This window comes from Falco rusticolus, chromosome 7, assembly GCF_015220075.1.
Source record: "Falco rusticolus isolate bFalRus1 chromosome 7, bFalRus1.pri, whole genome shotgun sequence".
In the NCBI taxonomy this organism is placed as follows: domain Eukaryota; kingdom Metazoa; phylum Chordata; class Aves; order Falconiformes; family Falconidae; genus Falco; species Falco rusticolus.
The window spans coordinates 30,354,391-30,373,603 of record NC_051193.1 but is presented as its reverse complement, the minus strand read 5'-3'; the positions used below and the strand labels follow the sequence as shown (position 1 = coordinate 30,373,603).

General features: G+C 42.6%; 1 protein-coding gene across 4 annotated transcripts in view; it reads left to right on the top strand.

Annotated features, from left to right (window-relative positions):
* The window catches only part of SYNE2 (spectrin repeat containing nuclear envelope protein 2), a 185,718-nt gene that overhangs the window by 121,662 nt on the left and 44,843 nt on the right, over positions 1–19,213 (top strand). For all 4 annotated transcript variants that reach the window (XM_037393367.1, XM_037393368.1, XM_037393369.1 and 1 more), the window contains exons 76-87: positions 474–670; positions 1,755–1,887; positions 2,796–2,978; positions 3,436–3,582; positions 6,291–6,467; positions 8,258–8,413; positions 10,063–10,212; positions 12,523–12,693; positions 14,615–14,748; positions 15,062–15,266; positions 17,226–17,405; positions 18,833–18,961. In XM_037393367.1, the coding sequence (XP_037249264.1) occupies positions 474–670; positions 1,755–1,887; positions 2,796–2,978; positions 3,436–3,582; positions 6,291–6,467; positions 8,258–8,413; positions 10,063–10,212; positions 12,523–12,693; positions 14,615–14,748; positions 15,062–15,266; positions 17,226–17,405; positions 18,833–18,961 (1,962 nt within the window). The remainder of the gene's footprint in view (positions 1–473; positions 671–1,754; positions 1,888–2,795; positions 2,979–3,435; positions 3,583–6,290; positions 6,468–8,257; positions 8,414–10,062; positions 10,213–12,522; positions 12,694–14,614; positions 14,749–15,061; positions 15,267–17,225; positions 17,406–18,832; positions 18,962–19,213) is intronic.

Below are 19,213 nucleotides of genomic sequence, written 5' to 3'. Positions count from 1 at the left end.
GCCTATGTCTTTTACTTCATGCCTTGAATATCGATATGGTATCTTAAATAATTCTCCCAACAGCTTTTTTCAAAACACTGGTAACTTTTTTTTTAATAGGATAGAGCCTGAAGGCCCTTTAAAAACAGGATGGCAATGACTTTCTGCTGGGGTCAGTCGTGTTTGGACAATGCAGCCAGCTCTGATAGTGTTTGTCCATTGCTTGAGGTTTACAAGTGTCCACAAAGCCCATTGAATCATGACACAGTCATTCTGATAAAGTATGAAATTGGAATTATCTGTCCAGAGGAAACAAAACCAAAAAAAAACCAACCCAACAGTGTCCTGTTAGCCAGGTTCCTTCTGTTTGGAAAATAAAATACACAAAGAGGACATGTGAAATTAAGTATTTAGAACAAATGATACGTGTTTTGCTAGCTGTGTTTTCAGTTTTTAATAAATTATTGTTTTGCAAACTTCCCATATTCTGACAGCAAATCAAGAGCAGTGTTGATGAAAAGCATGCCAGGCTGTATCAGATGGTGAAAGAAGGGAAGAAATTGATGGCTGCTGTGAGCTGTCCAGAAATAAGAAGCCAGATTGGGAAGCTGGAAGAGCAGAGGTTGTCTTTAACCAAAAAAGTTGGCCATGAACTACACCGACTTCAAACATTACTCAAACTCTTGATCAGGTGGGTGTAATTCAGAAAGCAGTTAGAGATATCAGCTAGATGTTAGTTTTTGATCTTCTATAGGTGCTTTTTCTGAAATACAACAGTGAACTAATAAATAACATAGCTCCTTTAACTTAAAAATGAAGGGGGGGAAAAAAAAAGCGGTGGTGATCAGAAAAGTGGCCCTTTATTACACAGCTGATCTTCTCTCACTGTGTAGACAGGGGATTCGCTTCCTGCCTGCTTTTCTAGGAACAAGGTTTTGATGGCTGCCATCGCAATGTCAATGTTCTCGGTGAGAGTTAGCTGCATCGTGCTGCTGTTTGTACTTCGGAAGTGTGAACAGAAGCTCTGATCGTGCTGCCCTGAACATTTTAGCCTGCTGCAAATGCAAGCTAGCCTTGATTCCCCAGCAGAGGCATAATGCGCCTGTCTGTGCATGTACACTATCCACCTTACAGACATTCATGAGGAGGCTGCCTCGACTTGTGTTTTGAAGCTCCCCAAAGGGGGAAGACCTGAGCATGCTCAGTGCTTTCACATGCCCCCAGGCCAGCTGTCAATGCAGTCCTGGCAGTCAGGTAGAGTTAGTTTGGGTCTTTCCAGCCCAGTCCACCAGTTGATGCACCAGGGTCAGCTCTCCTTTCACCTGGTCTGTGTGCTCTGAGCTCAGGCTGGCTGGACCTTAGTGTGGACAGAGCATGCCCAGTCTTTCTTCGTATTTATCCCTGCTGTGTATTCTGCACTATATCTTGGAGTCTGCACGGTCTCCTCTGGAGGTTTTGACCTCCGGCAAAGCTCTTATATCACCCATGTGAGCTTGTCCTGTCAATTGTTGGGTGAATACAGAAAGAGGAGGTTTTCAGGGAGAGCAAACCAACTGCACAGAGCCGATACAAACAGTCTCATGTGCAGGTCCAGCAGAACTTCTGTGTGGTACATCGGTCCATGCTGTAGCCATGCTTCTGCAAGGTTATGTAGCAGCATGGGTGCAAGAACAGCACATGCCTCCTCACATAAGGAGGACAACTTGGAGGGTGAGAAATGTATCCTAGACTCAGTTAGGAGATGTGTGTCTGTGTGTTTTGTTTCCTCCTTGTAGCTACAACAGAGACTCAGAGGAATTAATGAAATGGCTGGATTCTGCTCAGCAGAGAATTAATTTTTGGACGGAGCAGTCTCTAAACGTGTCACCAGATCTTCCCACCATCAGGGATAACATCAACAGCTTGCTTGTAAGTCATTTCTCCTGCCAGGGTTAGATAAGACATTGTGACTTCCAGTGAAAATGACCCTTTTGAGTGGTTTTTGTATTTGTCATGACCTAGAAGATACCCACCTAATATAGCAGTGAATGGCTGTCTGCCCCAAAGCTGCCCTGTTATCTGTGGGGAACCATGAGCATGGGAGGCCACCAAAGACCTTCCTTCAGATTGTGAGGCCAGCCACAGGGCACAAATTAGAATGGAATCCTCTCATAATGAGCTCCCAACTGCAGCACATCACAGCCCAGACAGGATCTCTTCTGTGCCTACAGTGTAATAGCATGGTTTCTGTCTTGTATGATGCCAAATACCACACACAGCAATTAGGCCAACCTGGTGGGCCACTTACCAACTGAATCTGGAGTTGTGGGCTCAGGGAACAGGGGGGAAGACAGCAGGGCTGTGAAGATGGTCAGCCAAAGTCAGGGAAAAGAAATGTGCTGAACTGCATTTCATGTCTTTGGCTGCCCGCCTGGTGCTGTGCTCCACTTGTATGACTAGCCAGGAAGTTCAGCCCCAGTGTGAGGCCTGCTAGGAGTCTTGCACAGTGGCAAAGCAAAGCATCACCACGTGCGTTGGGCTGGTAGGTGTGAGCTGGCCAGACACTCGGACTCCCTGGATGTCGGTGTGAAGTGGGGATCAGGATATTCCCAATCCTGTGGAGCAAGAGGTAGCACCCAGCATTGTATCAAGCTGGGCAGAAAAAGGCCTTACCTACTGCCACAGTATGTTGAGTTTAGGTTTTCTGAACTTTACAAACTTGCTAAGATCAGTTCATTGAGGCAGTTCATCCTGTGACTGAAAACCTGGTTTCTCTTCTTTGTTTAAATAGATAAGTAAATATTTACCCTCTCTTAAATTTGTCCTGTGCACCTCAGGCATTCTCTAAGGAAGCTGATGAGAAATCTTCCCTGAAGACATCTGTGGTGAGCACTGCCAACCAGCTCTTTCATGTGAAGCAAGCTGATACCACAGCACTTAGGTCGTCTTTGGCAAAGTTTGAGCAAAAATGGGGAGAAATGACTACACAGCTCTCAGCCATCCAAGAAAAGCTTCACCAGGTGAGGAGAAACTCTGCTGCCATCTCTCAGTTTGAACTCAATAATTACTTTACAGTGTTGCTTCTGGGATTCGGTTGGCTTCTCCATAAGGCCCCAAGGCACTTCTTTCCTAATTAGCTGACTGTCTTGCTTTTAGAATATCTTCAATATTATACTGCAGTTTAATTATTGCAGTGTTCTTCCTGGGCTGTTTTGCACATATCTGTCATCTTCACAATTTTATATGAAAGTGGGAATTTTATATGGGAAGAATTTTATTTTAAATTTCTGAATTCTCACACTTTTCTGAATTTAAGTCATATGCACCTCTGGAGCACAGGGCTCACTTTCACGTTCCTACCCCAATAATTGCAGTTATAATGCAGCTATAATAGACTTTCTAAAAAGAGAGATGTCATCTTCATTGATGTTTCTAACAAGCAGAACATAGAAGATTTATTATATGCTTTACCCCCAGCTTCAGATGGAAAAACTTTCATCGCGAGAAGCTATTGCTGAGCTAATGGCCTGGCTGGACCATGTGGAACAACAGCTGGGACATGAGGAGCCAATAAATTCACAACATAGTGCTGCCCAAGTCAAAAGCCTCCTTCAGAAGTACAAGGTAAGTGGGAAGGTGTGAGTCCAGGCCTTCTGCAAGGTGTTTGGCTGTAAGAAGGATGGAAGCAGCCTACAGGCACTGCCATACCCTTCCCCTCGCTTTTGGGAGGGTTCCTCAAACAGTCTCAAAGGTGCCTTAACATCTTCCTTTATAAAACCCTTTTGCTTCCATGCCACACAAAACAATGCCTGCTTTGCAACACAGCTACTGCTTGCTGTGCTATAATCTCCTTTTCCTCAGGCTGTCCCATTTGTCTAGCTTGTTCTCTCTCTCTTACTGACGTAGGGAATTAGACTCTATAACTCGAAAGTTATAAAGTAGGTATGTTTATTGCGCGCAGATGCATGGGGGATCGCTCCTCCACAAGCATGCATGCCCGAACGAACCATCTCACATTTATACAATAAAACAAATGAATATTCAATTGACGCCTATACGTATTCGTTACCTAAACCCGCTTACTCTCGCTTCGTATGTTAAGTAGCTTATCAGTCCTTTGCCTGGAATGTGGTGGTCTTGCAGGTTTGTAGGTGATTCATGTCCTTGTGACCATCTGATCTTCTCCAGCAAGAAGCCTTAGCACTCCCTCCCTCTAGATAACATTGGAATGTCCTTCATCCTTTTTATAAATAGCCCCTTTGTTAGAGGAAGAAGGGTAGGTATCTCCTCAAAGCTGTGTGGCTATGTGACCATACACCACACCCATGACCAGTCATCATACCCACATTCCTTGAGCAGACATATACAATCACGATCGATGTCCATTGTCCCCATTTCACACTATTTCTCCATATCATTACATTTAGATTATAAAATGCATTGAGCAGGAAGGTTTTGCTTCCTGAGGAAGATAGACTCTGTTTGTGCTGTATTTTGGTCTGCCTTTTCACCAGTGCCTCGTAACAGAGCTCCATAACCAGGATCCATTTAACTAGAGAACAGGGGGTTTGAATATTATGTTTCATCAAAAGACATAACCTGCTAGGAAAGGGGGACAGGGTAAACATCCCTGCAGAGAGAGGCTGCAGCAGACTCTTGGCTCTGTTCAGATGCTAAAGCAGCAATGACAGAGGCCGACTGCCTCAGCCGCAGGAAGGATTCAAGCTATGCTTGTACCTCCATAGGTGCCAGGGAGCCCAGCCTCAGAGCATGGACCCCTAGAGCGCCATATTTTGCTTTTCACTTGCAGAGCTACGGATTTGAAGAATCAATTACCAATATTTGAGTGAGCAGAGGTTATCTTTGTTCGGCAGCACTGGGTGCATGGGGGATCGCTCCACCAAAATCATGCACACCGAGGGAACCTTTCAGCCCCCTCTTTATACAAGTCACTCATGTCTATTCATTAACTTTCCGGGAACTCATTAACATATCTCACACCTGGACAATTAGCACATTCCATTCAAGGACCTAGTATATCTTCAAGTTAACAACATTAACATATCTCACACCTGGACAATTAGCACATTCCATTCAAGGACCTAGTATATCTTCAAGTTAACAACATTAACATATCTTGTGCCTGGACAATGTCCTTGAGGAGTTGTCTCTATGCAGACTCTTTTCCTTAGCTGTCATGTTTAAAGTCTCCATCTTTGCCACGTTGCATGTACAACAAGAATCTAAGACAAAATGTCCCTTTTAAAGATAACCAACCCAAGGACTTAGCAGTTTGTGCATCCGTCGAGTTGCAATAAGGGTTGGACATCTCCTGACTTCAACTAAACATAGGTGCGTCATCCCTTAGATAAGTGGTACAGCATTCACTGTTCACTACTGAGCGCTGCTCTGGGCTCGGGCAGGATGACAGTTCTCAGGCACTTTGGTACTGCACATGAGGCAAGTGCCACCGCAACCGTTTCTTTCAAAGTGCCTTAGTGTAGCAGATACATAGCATTTTGTCTGTATCGGTTGGATTTGGAAGTTGGAACATGTAGGCCAGGTGCCATTTTTTAGCCCTTTGGGTATTTAGAGATTAGCTTGTAGGTGTGTCTTCTGCACTTGTCAGCCATGTGGGGATGCGTATGCTGAGAAGAAAGCTGGCATGTGGGTCACGAATTCCTACAGGGAAGCAGCTATGGCTTTACTGTGGTATTCCCTCATGGCTTTTTTCTAGGTGCTACTAGATACAATGAGGAGCCCTTTCCTCCCCTCTTCTAAGACCCTCTGAAGTAAAAAGGCATTCCCTTACGTTGTTCTCACTTTGTGTGTAGTTTCTTACTTGTCTCTGTGGGCTAGCACTCTGGTATTGGAGGTTTTTCTCCTAGGTACTCTGATACTCTATTCTGATACCAGATATTTTGATAAAGGACCGCAAGCTCTTGTCTGCACTTGCCTTTGAGCTGTAGGAGTGTGGGAAGGCCTTGGTCTAGGCCCAGTCTGCGCCCATGGCAGCGTGATGGTGTTGTCCAGTGGGTGTAAAGTACTGCGTCTGGTACCCCTAGGTTTTATTCCCTGCTCTGGCACTAGCCTGTTCTTACCTTGAGCTACCCATGTAATGATAGTCATTTTCTGCCAAAGTTTCAGTTATGGAAAAATTAAGGATTATTCCTATAGCCAAGTCTCTTTCAGAAAAATATTTTAGGCCGTGGCTCAAAATAAGCTGTGAATGTCCCATAACTATGCATTGAAGCATTGTTGGAACTGATCAGATTAAAAATGCCAAACTAATTGTTTTATGGTTTTGTTCTTTTTCCCCACCCCCCCTGCAGGAATATATGATGGAAATGAACTTTAAACAGTGGACAGTAGATTTTGTTAACCAGTCGCTCTTGCAGATGAGCACTTGTGATGTGGAGAGCAAGCGCTATGAAAGGACAGAATTTGCCGAGTGTCTTGGAGAGCTGAACCTGCGGTGGCACAGGCTGCAGGCATCTCTGAACAGAAAGGTTTGATTGAGTTCTCACCGCTTTATTTCTCACAACTCTGACCTTGCCTGTGTCAGTGCTCTGTATTTTGCAAGCAGTCTTTTTCCCTGAGTCTGAAAACACTGAGGAACACAGACGCCCTGTGCTCTATGCTGTCCACCCATGCTGCCGTCTCACGGGCAGCCTGTGGAGTGGTCTCGTAGTGCATCAGCTATCAGGTGGTAAGCAGGCATCCAAACCTCAGCAAGGTCTGGAAGGGTAAACTCTCCTGTAACTTGCAGGGAGGGAAAAGAGAAAAAAAAACACCTTTTTTTGATAGCCTGGGATTTACCCTAGTTGCCTGTATTAGGTGGAAAAAATAAGATTCCTCCTATGAAGAAATTATAGTCAGTGACATGTCAACAAAGACAACAGATGCTGAGAAAGCTATGAAAAAGGAGTAATTCAGGGTAGTGTCTGCAGGGGAACCTGTCAGTGAAATCTGTTGAAGCTTTGGGGTACTGTGAAAGCTGGGTCATTAAAAACCTAATGAAACACTGGATGGTTTGTGGAAAGGAGAGGTGCTACATTGCTTGGTGCAAACAGCCAGGCCCTGCTCAGCAAACACAGCACCGAAAGAGCAAACAACCCTTCCACATGCCATATGATGGGAACGAGAAATAGGGATATATTAAGCTACCACCCATTTTCCTGTTGTAGCAGTTGGATTTGCAAAAAAAAGTAATTATTAAGGAAGTAGTGTTGACAGATGTATTCAGATGGGGACATATGACCCTGCTGGAAAAGGCACAGCTGGGATCAATTCCCAGCCCTGGTCCAGCCCTTCTGGGACACTGGAAAGGGGTTACTCTCTTGTGTGTCCTCCTTCTGCAGTAATGAAATCGGCTTTCCCGATGGAGGGCTTTGAAGATCAGTAGCTGGTCGCAAATTCTACATGTAGACTGACTACACCAGTGCATCTTGTGTTTCTCTGTAGAAAATCTGTTTCAGGCAGTGCCTCAGAATTACTTTATTCTAGTGAGACTAGAAATAATCCATGCATCCAGAATTAGATGCCACTGCTTTGTGTGCCCTAGTGCCCAGAAAAGCTAGTGTGACTGGTGATACGGAGAAGACCAGGGGAAGGTTAGCATCCCAAAATGCAAACGTGAGGTTGCTGGAACGAATCCCTCTACCAGCACATTCCTCTTTCATCTCTATTTCTCTCATGAATTTACAAGGCTTTAGGAGAAGCTGCCCTCCCTGCATCCAGATACAAAGACTACTGATCAAACAGAAATTTCCCATTTTTTTCCTGAATCAGAAAGTCTTCCAGAAACATTTTCAAATGGAAAATTCAGTTCTTGCCAATTGAAAATTCCCATGATGAAATTTCAATTTTTTTGAGAGAAAAAATTATCTTCTCTAACCATTTTCAATAAACTCCATTCTAGGATTTAATGGATCTTCAGGGCCAAGACTGAAGATAGGAGACTTAGGATCCCTTGCTTATTAGTAAATTTGTTGGTGAGTTTCAGGGGGAATGAGGTTTTCAGACTTCACATAAATGTGTCCACCTAGCCCAGGGTCCGCCGACTTGTCAGGTCCACAGGCTGCCAGCTCGAGAACCCACACTGCCTTGGTTTCTTTCCAGGGAAAAGGTCAGATCCTGAATAGCCAGTAAACCTTTTTAGCTTTTCCTTTTAAAATCTTTTCTCTAAGTAGTATTTTCAACGTAAATGTTGTAATCTCCATTTTTTTCATGTAAGGGGGAGCCCTGTTTCTGCCCACCTCTAGGTTTAAGTAAGTTAAAATAGTTCTGTAACTTTCAGATACAAGACCTGGAATACATTTTGGAGGATATTACTGAAAATGAGAACAAAGCCCAGACTCTACACAACTGGCTGGAAGCTCAGAGTGATCAACTGAGATCTTTACAAACCCCAGCAAGTCTCATCTCTGCACAGAACACGTTAGATGTTTGCAAGGTAAAGCATTATATGTGGTATTATTGTAAAAAACTATATTTGGCTTTTGCTGAATCCAGACTAAAGAACTGCACAGATTTTAACAGGAAAAATGTGAAGGAAGCTGCCATTTCCTGGAAGAACACAACGATGTGATTTTAATTACAGCATGTTATGTTCAGGTGATAGCCAGATCCACTTTTAATGTGAATTGCTAGTTTACGGGTTTTTCCCTCCAGTTGGCAATGCATTTGCTTCTGTTCTGTGGTATTTGGAGTGTTGTGAGTGTTGTGCAGCAGTAGTGTAGCTCTTATTCTGAGATGTCTCTGGAAGAAGTAGTTCTCAGTTCAGCACAGCCATGGCAAAGGCTATCAGTTCCATTAGCCTGAAGAGCTCTGTGGTGGAAACTGCACATTCCAGTTGGAAGAATAGCAGCTCTCTCTACTGCTGCCCTAGAACGTAGTCACTCTGCACCAGCCTCAAGAATCTGGGTGTCCTTTGGTTTTGTTGTGTTTTTCTACACATCAGCTCCCTCAAAATTAGTACCGGTGCAGCCAGCTAATAATTGGCTCCTATTAATCTAACATTCTGCTGATTTCATCCAGTACAGTGTTCCGTCTCTATTTTTTAACATGGTATATTTGTTCTTTCATTGCCATGGTTACATGTCTCTGTCTTGTAGTAGGCTGCTTTTATTGCCTAGAGTGCTCTCTTACACACTGAATTACCTGTCTCTCTGAAGCACTCTGAAACGTTATTGAGGGGCCAGACCCTAAGAAAGACACAGGGTATCTTTGACTAAAACACAGTATCTTTGACCTGCTCACAGTGAGGTACAGTGCTGGGCTGCAGGTGGCTAAATGGTTTCATTAAAATGGATTTGCTCAATAAAAATGAGGTCCAAATTCGAAAATGTTTTGGAGACAGCCAGTGGGAGAGAAGAAAGGTCGTGGCTTATAAGCATAGTATTATAGGAAAATGTAATGGCCCATTGTGTGTATGGGTATTTATTCATGTTGGGAAGGAACTTATTGCTGAGCTTTCCCCAGCTTGTCAAGCCTAGCTTCCAGTCTTGCTGGTTGTGTTGGGGGAGTGTTATTCGCCCAGGCATTTCCACTTATTTCAGTGGTGTTTCTCCCATGGGAGAAAGCCTCTGACTAAGAGGACAAGCTGAAAATAACTTTCTAGAAGTTGTTAGGATGTCAGGAACTCTCATATTGCAAAACCAGTTCCTATACTACCTCTGTCTGCTGGAGCAGAGGAGGACCCAAAATGCTAACCTGCCCAAGGAGAAGTTCAGCTGCATTAAGGGAAAAACTTTTTTGAATCTGGAGAGGTACAGAGAAGCCTGCATGGTGGCTGAGGAATTAGCTTCTAACAATTTCCTTCCCAAGCATGATGTCCAGTGCTCATGCTGATGCTAAATGGGCGGATTCTAGCTCTACCTGCAAGAGACTGTTTAAAGCAGCTACTGTCATCTTGAATTCCTGTAAAGCAGTTGTTCTCTATCAGAGTTGAAATGGTGGTGGTGTTGCATGGCTGAAGAATTACACAGAACTGGTTTTACAGAAAGAATGTTTACCTAAGCTAGTCACACAGAAGGTTTTTTCTATGGTCTCATTGAAAGATCTTCTTTATCTGTCTTTTTTTTTTTCTTTTTTTTCATTTAGGAGCTAGAAAACCAACTCACAATTAAATCCAAAACTCTTGATGAGCTCAAACAGAGTTTGGCTTTGAATGGTAGTGTAGAACAAAGCCCAGAATCTCCATCTTTCAGGATAGCTGAGCTGTGCGAAATGGTGGACGGCGTTGTAAGCCAGGTAAAAGCTTTGTTTGCATTCAGATTTCTGCCTCTTCATATCCTTATGACCAGTGTTATCGATCTTCTTCATGGGATGGCAGGAGCTGGTACAGAAAAGATGCAAAGTATTCTTTCATCTTAACCTTCTTAAGAACTTCCTTTTAAGTTTTTACAATAAGTCTGATCTCCAAGTGGGCTGAATACAGGGGGAGGAGGGATAGACCCTCATCTACATACAGTTCAAGAAAAGAAACAGAACTGCTATTTTTTTGTCCAGTTGAAAATGGAAACCTGAAAGCCTCTTACTCAGTCTGCTTCTCTTCATACCCTGGTCCTTATCCCCTGTAGTATTCTCGTGGAAGCTGCCTTCTCCTGCCCCATTCTCACTGCAGCTTTTCCATCTCCCAGTTACTCTTTTGTCCACACACCTGGATGGCTTTTGCCATCTTCAAATCCTCTGTAGTTTCCAGTTGCTTCAAGGAGAGTCTGGCAGATGGTTTCCCATGCAAATTGACACCCCAGCAGTTTGTATTTATTGCTATATTATGTTTATACTTGGAACTAATATTTTTTATCTAGATGTAACCGACGGGCACAGAAGATACAATAATGAGTACCTTCATAGATTTAAATTTGTGATATAAATAACAATATGCTTTAGAGGATTATACATGATGCAGTGATTGTATTTAAAGATTCCCTTACACTTTCTATTATAAATGCCTTACTTTTGTTCCTCAGAATTTTGTGAAACCTGAACTCTTTTGCTTGAACTCTTCCACATGAGGTGTCGGTCCAGGATGGGTCTGCTGCTGCTTCTTTTGGCTTTCAACAGAAATCATGTGGCTGTTTCTTACCAAGAAAGCAGATAAATTTTTGTTTGTGTACAAGATGAAAGATTATCCTTCTGCTGTAGAGCTGGGGGTAGAAATTGGCAGGATTGACAGCCTAGTGCTTTTTTCTTCTTACAGTCATTATGGGTCATGTTAATTTTAGTATTTTTATTACTTTATTTTTGTGACTATTTTATCAAACTTATAAACTGCAGAATGTTCTTACAGCCTAGTTGTCTGCATGTCCAATGAAACACCAAGTGCAGCTTTCTTCCCACAGGTGACCTCTCAGCAGATCCAGGCTGTGATTTCAAATATAGGTCTAAGGAGATGTGATACCATGATTGTAATGTCCATAGGTTGACCTCAAGACTGTGAGTCCATGTCCCAGAGACATTTCATATGGACGATGTCTTTCCTTCTTCCTTGTTGGGCAGTAATTAGCTGCAGGCCACAAAAAGCAATTAGAGATTCCTCCCACTTCTACCGTGATTCAAATGAGAATAGGGGTGATTAATCCATCAACCCATGTGTGCCTGGAACACATGGATACAATGATCTATGCAGTCTATTGAGGGTGAACTATGGTGTAGGAGTTTCCATCTTTCATTGTGTGGATGCAGTCAGAACTGAAATCTGGCATCTGGGTTTGCCTGGTCCCATAGAGACATGCTTGTTTCTTTGCCTGGTTTTCATGCCTTTCTCAAAGCATCAGGTACTGCCATGACTGAAAATAGATGTTGAACTACGTGAATGTTTTGTCTAGCCCAGGACACGTACTTACCTGATACAGAAGGATAAAAATGACAAATAGCACTGAAGGAGGACTATGCGTTTGGTTTGCAGTGTCTAGGAGTACATGGCAAATGGAAACTATGCTTGCCTCCATATAGATTAAATGACTGTAATAATCAAAGAGACATAGAAAACAAAGAGGATATCCATAATTTAATTTTAGATCAGAACCCTGAGTTTCGTAGGCTGCGATTCAGGTGGGCTTGCATTATTAGAGCACGGCGCCATAAGAGGGATGAAAACTCTCCAGAGTATTATAGTAGCATCATCTTCCATACAATTTCTGTTTAAATTTTCTTTAAAAGGGAACTTGATCTCTGGATCAAACTATCTGCTTCCTAAGAAGATTAAGGCTCTCAACTTTCTCCCATTTCAGATTGATTTTGGCAGGAAGGAATAAGCAGTTCATTATCTCAGTACTTTTTACATTTTGGGGTGTTGTGGCTGGCAGAATAGCGTTACCTTGAACTCTGATTAAATTTTTATTTCCAGCAAACTCGTATACTTCACTCTAAATACTGTTTACTGCTTGGTTTGAAGCCTGCACAATTCCTTACCAAGTAGGAAAATACTCCAACTTGTGAAATTCTTGTTGGAACCTCATGGAGTAAGCATTGAGCTTAGATTTTTAGGTCAATTTGAAGGTGGTTTTCCATGTCAGGACTGCCCAAGAAATAGTGACAAAAGTGGTTTGTTTGCAGGTTGCACAGTTAAAGACCTCAATGCAGTCAATACTGGAGCAGTGGAGAGTATATGATGAAGCTTATGCAGAAGTCAGCTTGATGACAACAAGATATTTGTACTGCATAAACCACTGCAAACCTTCTGTGGCATCTTTGGAAGCTTTGGAAAAACAGGTCAACACTCTCCAGGTAGATCTACCGATGTTGTCTTATTTCTCTACTTCCTTTTGTGCCCTTAAACAAACAAACAAACCAACTCCACTGAAAAAAGACAGAAACGTTTATCTGAACAACTTCCGCTTTATTAATAGTGCCACTGAAGTCAGTGGAATATTTTTATTTAGTTTTAACCTCCACAGGCACTGAGGACTATTTTGAGGCTTCTTACTTTCTTTAGCACGTAAGATCAACTTTGGTGTGATTTAGGTACCAAGGTTCAAGAGAGACGTACAGGTCAGCTGCTACCATGTGTGCCTTACTGTGGGCTAGCAGAGCCTCCACTTTGGATTGCAAAGATGCCTTGACATTTTAGTCTTCTGCACGTGCTGGAAGGCATCTCCATATGAGGCACCAGGTCCTCATGCTCCGTTGCCCTGCAGAGTCGAGATGGACATGTGCACTACACCACCATCCCTTATGCTGATGTCTACTCAGTCCGTCTCTAATCCATGTGGACCAGCAGGAAGTCTGGCTGAAAATGCAGCTGGCAAAGGAAAACCTAATGCCATCATTGCGTGTGTTTGCCTAAAGGTTACTCACCATTCAGGTGAAAGATGTTGATTCTCGGCTTGTTGGTTAAAAGGAAATTTACCCCTTCACTTGTGATTCTCAGGGAAATGCCCTGCCATAAGGCTGTAGCGTAACCTGGAAGGAGATGCCTGTGCATCGATGCTGGGACTCAGCGTAAAAATGGAGGGGACCTGGGAGAAAATTGGCGAAGGGACCACGTCTCTAGATCTGTGGTTTGAACGTTGCCCTTGGGGTACTGTGTCCCAGCCACTGTGCCAGTGACCACTGACACATTTTGCATTAAAGTGCTATTTGCGATAAAGCGTCTTTCCACGTATAAACAGCACTGGAGTCAAGGACCAGGACCCAGGATTCCCCTTCCTAGAAGCTGTGGCTTGGGTTGCATGGGTGCAGCAGCCCTGGGGCAGAGCAGGGGGACCCCTGAGCCTGGCATTTCCAGTTGCTTTAGTGCAAAGTGAACTGTTCAGTCACCCTCCAGAGAGCTGGAGTTCCCTGCGCAGCCTCTGAATGAGGCTGGGCATAAACACCAGGCGTAAGTGCCCTGGATCAGCCTGCTGCTCTGCTTGGCTATTACAGCGTCTGAGTGGGGCATCTGGAGCAGGCAGTCAGGCTGGCCCTGGTTCTGAATGTTTTACAGATATGGCTAAAATCCCCTTCCCTGGCTTTAAACAAATCTGGAAAGGCTGTGTAAACACTCCCTGTTTCAGTTGTAATTAAGGCCTGATTTGGTTTATTTTCAAGTTGTATCAGAAGTGGTACAGGACAGACTGAGGCTGTGAATGCCAGGTACACGTCTCTCGGCAGCAAAGCCTGCATAAGCACTTTCCACCCTCCCTTAGGGACACATAATAAATGGAAGTAACTGGGCACCTTCTTACCTCCTTTTTTCCATCACCTGCTTTATTTTTAATCTGGATCAGGTCACAGATACGATCCATGGCAGATTCTGCAATTGCCTGTATCAGGAGGGGGAACACGCAGCCAGGGACAGGAGCTGTCAAGCCAACTTTACTGCCAGTAGAAATTTCCCTGAAACATAGCTTAAAAGAAAAACATTTTTGGTTTCTAGTGAATTAATTTAATCAGTTCAAAGCTGTGGGTTTGTTAAATGAGCTGTTTGTTTAAGAGCAAATAAATGACCTCAGTTTAAAATAGGCCTCCTATATGATTGTTTTGAACTTGGACCATTTCACCTCTCTTTTAACTTCTCTGATTTTTCGGATCAGGCGTTATTTTCACACACATTTTAGTGTGTGCTGCAAACGTGTCGCATTACTGCTACCCTAACTCTACCAGTCTATGGGGCAGCTATGCTTAGGTCATTCATCTCCGCAACTAATTGCGATAATCCATTTTGCAGTCCCTTCAAGATGAATCAGAGAGCAGTGAAGAAAGCTGGGCCAAGCTCCAGGCTGCTGCAAGTAACCTGAAGAAGAACTGCTCTCCCTCCTTTGCAGAGATTATGGAACAGAAGTGCATGGAGGCACACACTAGGTAAGGTTATGAAAAAGACCCCCAGTTACCAGTATCCAAAAAAAAAAAAAAAGTGGCTGAGGCAGGACTTAACTGTCTGTCAGGTTTTTAACTCTATATTAATACGACTCACCCGTCGAAGAGTACCTGTGTGAGGAGTAGCTGATACTACCTTTTAAGTGATGGATCACAGAACGCAAAATGGTGCCGTGTCAGCAGGCTTTCAGTAATGTGGGTATGAACGCAAAGAAACTCCCACAGGAATTCTACACCAAACCATATTCTGGCGGAGAATCTGCTAGGAAAATGCTCTTATCCTTTCATATGTCGGCAGGTGGAACTCAGTAAATGAAGACATCACAGATCAACTGCGGGCAGCACAAGCGACCATGCAGCTTTTGGAGCCCTTGAATACTTCATGCACTGAGGCAGCAGCCAAGTTACAACAGCACGAAGAGCAGTACAATCAGCTCTTGGATGCTCACATGCCTGAGGATAACATGATAGAAACTCTGCATCAGAGGATACAGGATATAAGGGTACATGACTATGTTTCTGCTGCCTGGTAAAAACCAGGATTTATTTTTGAGAAACAAATCAAAAGAACATCTTCTTCCCCTCTCCTCCCCCAAATCCAGTCAGTGGAAAACAAAACCTGTGGGTTTTTTCCATTAACAGGCACCTTTGTACTTCCTTTAAATACTTTGGCCAGATCCTGAGACCAAACTAAACTAGAGTCAGCACAGGGTGAGAAGAGAGCAAAAGGGAGCAATCTCACTCCATCCCTGCCCCTTTCTGCTCTATGCAAAGAATCAGGCCTGTGTTGGAAGGAATCCTTAAACCAAAAATTGTTTACTTTATGGGACGCTGTTTGGTAGGAGAGAGAATGTCTACTAGAACAATAGCCGAGGGAAAAGACCAATTTTCCAGAACACAGGAACATCTTGAGGTCTTCTGAATTCTTCAGATTTTTTTATTTGGGTTTGCTACTTTTTTTTGGCCTGGTCTGGTAAGATCACAAATTTCTAGGCTCATTAGATTATTCTAAATACTTCTGACTTTAGGCAAATGAGATCTCATGCTGAGACCACCACAGGGTGCATTTGACTCTGTCAGGTAGCAAAGCTGTCATTAGGTTCTGACATTTTCTTCAGACTGCAGTGAAGTGTATAATAATACTTATTTCAGGACAGAGCAGTGATTCATCATGCTTTATGAACCTCTAGCCACGTATTGGAAGAAGTCCAAAGCACCCCATTTTGCATGTGGCCAATCAAGAAACTTTACAGTATGTGAAAAAAACCTCATATATTTTTTCCTATGTCAGAAACAACTGACAGCAGCAAAATTTAGACCAAAACATTTTCAGTTTATTCTCACCTGTTAATGACCATGACATAAATTCATGAATATGTCAGCAAAAAGGCATCACATTTTCTGGAAATTTTGGGAAGAGTTTTGCACCTACTAAGCAAGGCGTGACTACTATAGTGCCAATAGCAGTGTAGATCCTGTCCTGGTATGTGTGAGTAGGACACATGGAATTTATGGTAGTTTTTTTGTAAGTAGTGAGTTAGAAGAATGGGGATCAGTGATAATGGCATATGTTACATGTCTTTGAAAATACATGTGCATTACAAAACCGTATTTTAATCTCTAATCTTTTCCTCTACTATACGTTAGGAAAGATGATGGGTTTATGGACCACTGTCACAAGAATAAATAAAAATAAAGTCCTGTATAAAGAGTAAGAAATCAAAATGGGATATTTACGAAATGGCTGAAGTGGCAGTTTGCAGTATGATCCATACCAAAGACAGGGGTCAGGAGCTAAGAGCCATTTTGGTTTTTAGGGAAACACACTTGCTCTTTGCTGGCAATCGCAAGTCTTTGTTACTCACAGAAAAGGCAATATACAGTGGCAAATTCCTGGGGGTTTCATGGCTAAAAGTAAACTACAGTTGTCCAGGTCAAAAAGAAGAAAAACAAGTACCTTGAAGGAGTCTAAAATTACTCCCTTTGTTCTTGTACTGCCTTTAGAGCTTAATTGTATAGCATCCTTTCTGTAGTAAAAGGGAACAAATAAAACTAAAAGTCCTCAGTCACTAAGGGATCCAAAGTATGCTGGTAACGTAGTAGCATTTCTCATCTGCAGCATGGGCTAGTTTCTCCATCTGCTGGTGTACATCCATTCTGTAGAGATGGATTTTCTGATTTCTCTCCCTAATGTCTTCTGTAGCACTAGTATTCCACTGCCTGAAGTCACTGGTGTTCTGTTGAACTTTGAATTCTGCCTCTTCCAGCACCAGTCAATGGATGCAGGTCCTATTATCCTCAGAGTAAAAGACTGAAGCTTTCACCATAGCTGAATTTGGCTCCCGGAGCAGATCAACAAGAAGTGCTTAGTTACAGCAACAAAAGATACCAAATGAAAGTGGCACATGAATGATGGTCTGATTCATTTGCTGACTTTTTTTTCTTTCCCCTTCCCTCATCAGAATTTACAGCGTCGTGTTCAAAACATCCAAGTATTCCATGCAGAGATTTCTTTCAAGGCTGATAAGATAAAACAGACGTCTGGGACAACTGCAGAAACCATTCTGCTGGAGAAGTGTGAGCCGCTCCAGAGAGCATACTATTTGGAAAAGATGTTGCAGAGGAAGTTAAATGAATTTGAGGTAATTTTTTTTATTATTAAATTAGCTGTCAGTGTGAGGTAACTTCTTCACTTAGAGCCCTGTGTGAACTACCTTCTTCATCTTGAACCGAAATGAAATTTCAATAAAATAAAACTTGGCAGTATGGTCAACTATGTGAAGAAATAATACAGGAAGCTAGAGGGACAGATGAAGGAAGGATTTCACCCTTCTTATCTGCTTGTGTTGTTCTAACAAGCCTTTGTAAGTGGTCCTAGTACAGTCAAGCAGTACCGGACCCTCAGATGATTACAGTTCAGGAAACGTATTTTTATTCTATGAACTTTGAAGTAAGTTGTAAACTTTCTCAGCTCTGCCTTGGAAAAAAACCTAAGTGCCTCAGTTTGCTTTGATAAGAGTGCATACAGCATACCTCAAACCCAACAGGAAACTGTGGTCATTTGATGTAATTTTGAAGACCAGATTCACATCCCCATTCAGGCAGAACAGGGAGGGACTTGCACAGAGGTTTCCCCTTGTGATGCTCTGCTCACAAGAGTGCTGTGGGATTGCCTGCCCCTCTGTGCAGGTATTCCTGAGATAACTTCCAATCAAATGTACTGCTGTACAGTTACTGATGCAAAACTAGTCTGTTCCGTGAAAAAGTCTGGTTTCAAGGAATTGTTCTGTTCTAAAGAAAACCCAAATTCATCAAGAATTTTCAGCCAACTTTATTTATGACTCCATCTACCTGTATTTCAATGGCTGTAAGCCAGATATCTTTGTGAAGATAACAGATTTCTCTTATTCCCTGTGAACTTCTTGCTCCATGAAAAATGTCACTTCTTAGGTAGACATTTTCTCTAGTGTAATCCTGTAGTATTACCACACAACTGTCTCTTTCCCTGTACCAATTTTCATCATTTGTTCCTTATGAAAATGTTGCTGTTTCAGTGTTCTTAATTCTTGCAAGAAAGAAGCAGCTTTCCCAGTGCTTTTCTGACCCAAAGAAACCAAGCAAGTGAATAAAGAAGTTGAACTCCAGCTCTAGTTATTTATCTCCACAGAGCTCGTATAAGTTCTACAGCTGTGGCTGTAGGCACATGGCAGCAGGCTCTGTGCATAGCTCAAAGAAAGCTCATTTTCACAAGTTTCTTCCTTCTGATAAGTTTTGATTTTCCAGTCTAACAATAAATCAAACAGCCCAAAGCTACAAAAAGGGATCACAGATGCCCCTATTCCACATAGTTACGAATCTCAGAATTTAGAGACTGTTTCTTGCTTTCTGCTTTGCTTAAATTTTCCCCTTACCCAGTGCAAAAACAGAAAAAGTTCATTGTGTGAGTTATACATTGGAATTTGGATTTCATGTCTGTTTGTTTTATTGATGATACTGCTTATTGCTCCTTGATGTGTACTAATATGTGTATTAAATCATAATTAATGTAAATATGCAATATTCACCCTAGTTCAGTCTTTCACAACTGGAGGATTTCAACAAGTGCCTTGAAACACTGGAGGGTTGTGTCAAGAATTGCACCGATGCCTTTGAAAGTCTCTGTATATGGGGAGAAACAGACAGCTCAGAGTTGCTCCTGGTATGTTTGGATTCCCAAATACCAAAAGATACTGCTCAGGATTTAAGTGTCCATAGGATGCCAGCTGTTGCCTCCTTCAAGAAACTCTTCGTGTCCTCAGTATCATAGTTCTAGCATTTCCATCTGAGTAACTATAACTTCATCCAAAACATCGAAAGCAATGATTTCAGTTTGTAAAAACTCTAGAGATGCTTTGCAGGCCAAATGCCTGCATGGAGGGGAGGAAAACCACATAGATTTGGGGTTGATGGG